Source organism: Erinaceus europaeus, chromosome 19, assembly GCF_950295315.1.
Source record: "Erinaceus europaeus chromosome 19, mEriEur2.1, whole genome shotgun sequence".
Taxonomy (NCBI): Eukaryota; Metazoa; Chordata; class Mammalia; order Eulipotyphla; family Erinaceidae; genus Erinaceus; species Erinaceus europaeus.
Genome location: NC_080180.1, coordinates 249,433 through 255,500, shown reverse-complemented (window position 1 = coordinate 255,500; position 6,068 = coordinate 249,433). Strand labels below are relative to the sequence as shown.

Genomic DNA, 6,068 nt, shown 5'->3' with positions numbered 1-6,068 from the left:
TCAGAGTCACGTGCTGGCAGCTCAGAACTAGGGACCCAGAAGGCTGGTGTGAGTGGCACCAGGGTGTCAGGGCAAATGTCCTGTTCCTGTTCTGGAACTGGGGCAAAAGCGCATTCCTGTCCTGTGCCTGAGTCTGTCTGTGTCCTCCCCGGCCCCTCCAGTTTCTCCCAGGAGTGCCCCTGAGTGAGCCGCCCGCTCTGAGCCCTCGTCTGCAGGGTCTGATCTAAAAGACGGACAGACAGACGGCTGTCTGAACAAACGTCAGGGCTCAGGTTGCACCCAGGTCAGGCTGCAGCCACTTCTGGGGCCAGTTGTCAGCAGGTGGGAGTGGGCTGGGTGCACCTTCTGCTTAGAGAGGGCGGAGGAAGGACTGGGAGAGAAGAAAGGATGCAGGGAAGCTGTGACCACCCAGAAACTCACATCTGAGTGGGCCAGAGATGGCGGCTGGTCGCCCGCTGGGAGTGTGTGCAGCACTTCACTTCCCTGAGACTCAGCGACGCAGGGAGGACGTGACCAGAGGGACACGCGAGACTGTCACCTGTGCTGGGCTCAGGTGAGCCCAGGGGAAAGCAATGACACCAGGCTTTGGACAGGTGCGCGAGTTTACTGCTGCTTCCCGGGGCCCGGGAAGCCCCTCCCACCGAGCTAGCCACAAAGGCCAGGCGCCTGATCTCAGAGGGATGCTTGAGAACAAGCAGCCTCGGCAAGCGGGGCCTTTCGGGCTCGGTGGAGCTGCCAAGGAGAGGAGCGTGCGGTTCTCCCAGAGGAGGACGGGTTCGGGACTAGGCTTCCTCCAGCCGCCGGATCTCCAGGGCCAGCTTGTACACCTCCAGGGCCAGCCTGGCCGCCTCGGGGTCCCCGAGACACTGCAGGAGCTTCTGGCCGGCCAGCACCTGCTCGCAGCCCGTGGGCACTTTCTGAAAGAGAGCAGCTGGGCTCGCTGGTGCCCTCTCCTCCTGCGAGGGGCTGTATTGCCCTGGTGGGCACCTCGGAGGCCAGCAGAGAACAGCCCTGAACCACTAGGGCTGGGGGGTGGGGGATGTAGAGGAGACTGTGTCCCCCTCCCCAGCCTGGGGCAGCAGCCAGTGCCAGCTCCCCAGCCACCCTTGCAAGGTACAGTGCAGCGGCCAGACACAAGCTCCACAGCAGCTGCAGAGGCACAGGACCCTTCCACGTGGGGTGTGGCTCTGCTTCCTGCCGGGAGGTGACGGCTCAGCCTGCTTGAGCTCCCTGAGGGCGTGTTCAGAGCAACCCTGGAACCGGTTCTGCCATGGGGCAGGAGAGCCACTCACCCACTCACACTTGGGCACCTCCGGGGACCAGGTTCCATTCTCCGAGCAGGTGATGCTCTGGGGGCCAAGCAGCCCGTAGCCGCAGCCACACTGCACAATGACGGTCTCCAGCTCCAGGTACTGCTCTTTGTCCCAGGAAAGCTCTCCATTTGCTACGTCAGGCTTTGGGCACAGAGCTGGAAGGGAAGCACAAGGCCATCAGCCACCCTGTGGCTCTCAGAGTGACGAGAAGCTGGCCTGAATGTCACGGCGGCCCCCCTCCCTCCAGTGTGTTTAGAACAGGGAGACAGGCATGGCGGCCACCCTCCCTCCAGTGTGTTTGGAACAGGGAGACAGGCATAGCAGCGCCTTGCATGGCACCGCCAGGGCCCTGGCAGCTCTCTGCTCCTGCAGCAGAAAGCACAGTGACAACACTTGGTCACCACGTCCACTTTGTCAGAAATCAAGATTAGCGACTTGTCTGAAGTGAGTTTGCAGATGATGTGGTTAGGAGCTATGGTCCCAGGCCCGAGTTTGCTGAGCTGCTGCCCAGAGTCCCGCTCGTCTTGACTCGTTCTTGGGCCCTTGCCTGTCTGCCCATGTTGAGGACTCCCATCCTGCAGTGGCTGTTGGCAGTGTGGTTTTTAAAGGAAGCCCTAAATTGGAGGCTCTTCTGTGAGGCAGTGGTGGCTCCGGGGCCCTTGGGCGGACAGCAGAACTTTCCAGACCCCTGGATGTGCCCACAGGGCCGACTTCAGCTAGCGCTCACTGCAGTTCTCCCAAGTTCTCTGTGTCAGCAGAGCAGGCCTGTGTGGAATTGTACCCCTCTTACCCTACAGTCCTGTCGATATTTTCTATTTTATAAATCAATTAATAGCAATTAAAAATAAAAGAATGATGAGCTGGGGGCAGGCAATGGTTCCGGGGCGCTAATGTCTCTGGGCAGGAGGGGCCACTTGGTGACGATTGGCGTGATGGCTGTGCTCCGGGCACAGCTCTGCCCTGTGAGGCATTTACATTCAGACTTCTGTTAAGACAGAGCAAAAATTCCTGGAAACCTCTGCACTAGGAGCAGCTGTCTCCAGAGAGGCTGGTGAGTATTGTGCCAGGTGCACTTGGAGAGGGGGCACAGAGACAGACCGTGACAGCAGGGAGATGGAGAGCAGAGGAAGGAACAGAGGGAGACGCGTTTCTGAGTGTGGCCCTGGCCCTGAGGGTGCTGGTGGAGCCCGCCCCTCCTCCTCCCGCTCCTCCTCCAGCCCGGCTGGCTGGGGTCACCTCTGCACTGGGGGGCCTCGGCCGACCACTGTGCGTTCCTGCAGGAGATCTCGGCCTCCCCCACCAGAGTGTAGCCGTCCTCACAGCTGTAGTGCACCACGGTGCTGAAGGAAAAGAAGGAGCTCACATCCTCGCTGGAGCCGTGCTTGATGTGGGGAAACACTCTGCAGTCTGGGGGCAGCGGAGGGCGAGGGTTATCAGTCCTCAGAGCGCTCTCACCTGTAACCAGGGGGGTGGGGGCACCATCCTCCAGTGGCCCGGTCACTCCCGCTCCACCAGCCGGTCACCTCCTTTCTCCCTCTTAGGGCCTCAGCTAGAATTTCAGGGCCAGGCTCCCCCTGGGCATCCCCAGTCCTCTCTGAGGCCCGAGAGCTCCAGGAAACAGACTCGCATGCTATTTTATGGAAAGTCATCCCCTCAGATAAAAAATGGTGCATAATACAACAGTCTCGCTCGCTCAGAGGACAGTCCCAGTCAGTCACAGAAAGATCAGTTCCCGCAGAAGTGTGCTGAGAAGTCCCCCCTTCTCCCTCGCTTGTCTGTGGAAGTGGCTCGCATGCACAGTGGCTTATGTGCGCACCGTTTCTGAGTCAGGACCCCTAGCGTTAACCTGAATGTGCAGCATCTGTGACAGGCACACCTCCATGGGTGGAAGCTTTTCTGGCCCTGACAGAGTGCAGGAGGCAGAACTACGTGCAAGGCATGGTGGAGCGTTTCAAGAAGAGTTGACTTGAAAGTTAGAGGAAGCCTCCAGTGGTTTTGTGTATCAGCACTTTGTTATTCTAGACCTAACAGTCTTTATCAAAACAACGTGCTTATATTTGTTACTTTTTAATAGTAATAATGTGGTTCATTGTACTCTCTCAAAAAGGTGGTGAATCCCTATCAGATTACTAATTCTATACTCCTTCCTTTCTCTTTCCCCTTCCTTTCTTTTTCTTCCTCATTCTCTCTCCCCCTCTCCTTCTTTTCCCTCTTTCTCCTTCCTTCCTTCCTTCCTTCCTTCCTTCCTTCCTTTCTTCCTTTTTTCTTTCCTCACTTCTCCTTTTCTTCCTTTCTCCCTCACCCTTTCCCTCTCTCCCCCTCCCTCTCCCCCTTTCCCACTCTGCTCTCCCCTCCTCCTCCTCTGTCCTTCTCCAATCTTCCTGTCTCCCTCTCCCAATCTTCCTCTCCCCTTCTTTCCTTCTCCCTCTCCTTCTCACACTTCCACCCTCTCCCTCTCCGCTTCTCTCTCTGTCTCCCCCTTCCCCTCTCCCACTCCCTCTCTTTCCCCTCCCTCCCCCTCCTCCCTCCCTCCCTCCCTCTTCCCTCTCCCCATCCCTTCCTTCCTTTCAGCCAGAGCACACTCTGGTGATTCAGGAGTCCTGTGCTGTCCTCACTGCCCAGCCCTCTCACTCTCCCCTGGGTGCTGACCCTGGACCCCTGCACACTCACCACACTGCACAAGAGGGCAGAGCAGCAGGGCTGAGGCCCCAAGGAGCCAGAGCACTCGAGGCTGGGGGGCCATGGCTCCGTCGGGGTCCACCTCGGGTCAGCCGCTCACACTCCTCAGTGAAGATGCAGGATGCTCTCTGGGCTCCGTTCGAGTGGTTCTGCAACCCAGGAATCTGGACAGCTCCAGCCAGCACCAGAGGGAGGGCGGGGCATGTGCAGGAGGGCAGGGCAGACAGGCGGGGGGGTGGGGGGTGTGACCCCAGGACCTTGGCTCTGCTGGCACAGGAGCCGGGTGCCTCTGGGTGTGCACCCCAGGGGACAGCCACAGGGCATTTCCCGGGGTGCTGGGGCAGAGACCCCAGAAAGAGCCGGGCTGTGAGCATGCTGTTCCTCTGCTCAGAAAGCAGCTTTCCCTCCAGTGGTGTGAGCTGTTTGCAGGAAGACGAGATCTTTTTATTTCACCTCCAGAAAAATATGTGCCCAGGTATTCCAGAGTCAGGTCCAGTGCGAGCTGGTCACGCTTACAGAGCTCCAGGGGGAATCCCACTCACTCCGGGTTTTCTGTGGAGTGCACACCTACGTCTGTGGACCATGGCGGTAACCCCAGCCCACGGCCAGAAGGTGTCGGGCAGGGGCCTTCACCCTGACTTCCTGGGCGTGTGCTGGGGTCGTGTCTCCTGGAGCCCACTTTCAGTGGCTGGGTGGCTTGTATGCAGTCCTTGGTGACCCTCAGCCCCTGACTCAGTTTCCCTTGACCACCTGGACCAATCGCTACCCACTGGGGCATTTCTGAGTAGCATTTCCTAAGGGGGTGGATGGACAGAATGTCCCTGCAGGACTCCCACCCGCCCGCGTGCCCCAGGAGGACACAGACTGCTGTCAGAGAAAAGCAGCTCTGGGCGTCACTCAGCAGCAAGCGGTCAGCACCCAGCCTGGCTGGAATGAGGCTGACCAGCAGCGCTGACCTCACAGACGTTTGCAAAGAGCATTGCAAAACAGAACCGGAAGGCCTGGGGGCACTGCAGAGAACACAGCTGCATTTCACTTCCTGGAGACAAGGGGAACAGACCCTTCCGACTGGCTGCTCTCTTTAAAATGAGGAACTGGGTGCTGGGCGGGGTGCACTTGGTGGAGCACACTTGTTGCCTTGCGCAAGGACCCGGGTTCAAGCCCCAGTCCCCACATACAGGGGGAAAGAAGGTTCATGAGAGGTGTCTCTCCCCCAGACCCCGTCCCTTGCTCCTCGCCTCGGGGAAACCTGTGTGTGTGGGTGCCCCCGGCCCTCGCCTATCTCCCACGTGGCATGAGCAGCACAGGATGGCTTCACCTCTGCAGGTGTCACCAAGCCCTGCTGATCTTTGAGATCAGGAAGCAGCTTGGTGTGGGTGGGCCTGGGAGCAGGCTGGGTGAGGGGAGCAGAGAAGCTGTCATCTTGCCTGAGCTCAGACAGCTCAGGGGCAGATGGGAAGGGGTCTCCTCCTCAGCAGGGAGCAGCCCAAGCCAGCAGGGAAGGCAGATGAGGCCAGGGCTGGGGGAAGTGGCTGTCACAGGCTTGCCCCTGTGCCCTGCCTGGCGGGTCCTCCCGGGACCAGGCCCTTCTTGGCTGCACCCCTGGGTGCTGCAGTGCTGTCCTCACAGCAGGGTGAAGGCTACTGCCCAGAGCCCAGTCAGCACTTCAGCTCCCAGGGCCACAGGGAAGGTCAGCACCTTCCTGTCCACAGGCAGCTAGAGCTCAGGCCCATGGAGGCTGCCCCAGGCAGCCCCTGTCACCCAGGCATGGTGGCCGGCCTGAGGGCCAGCACCTGGGGGCAGGCTGTGGGGGGTAAGCAGGTGAGGACACCCGGGTCGTGTCTTTGTCCTATAGGGGACAACTTGCCAAGGACCCTGTGCGTCCCATGAAGACCGTTCCTTTATATTCCATATATATATATATATATATATATATATATATATATATATATATATAATTTTTATTTATCTGTTTTCAGTGTGTGTAGGGAGAAGAAAGAGACTCAGTCCAGGGCTGAGCCTAGGATTTCAGAGCCTTAGGCAAGAAAATTTCTTGCCTAACCACTGTGCTACCCC

At 58.8% G+C, this 6,068-nt stretch overlaps 1 protein-coding gene across 2 annotated transcripts; it reads right to left on the bottom strand.

Annotated features, from left to right (window-relative positions):
- Positions 1 to 584: 584 nt before the first annotated feature.
- On the bottom strand, positions 585 to 4,152 carry LOC132534583 (apolipoprotein R-like). 2 transcript variants are annotated; one of them, XM_060178371.1, is made up of 4 exons: positions 3,984 to 4,152; positions 2,550 to 2,768; positions 1,293 to 1,468; positions 585 to 917 (listed from the first exon to the last, which is right to left on the bottom strand). In XM_060178371.1, the coding sequence occupies exons 1-4, from the start codon at positions 4,054 to 4,056 to the stop codon at positions 783 to 785; spliced, it is 603 nt and encodes a 200-aa protein (XP_060034354.1). In that variant the 5' UTR covers positions 4,057 to 4,152; the 3' UTR covers positions 585 to 782. The 2 variants fall into 2 exon arrangements, with proteins under 2 accessions (XP_060034354.1, XP_060034355.1); XM_060178372.1 differs by having other exon boundaries at positions 2,550 to 2,720; positions 3,984 to 4,151.
- Positions 4,153 to 6,068: the final 1,916 nt, after the last annotated feature.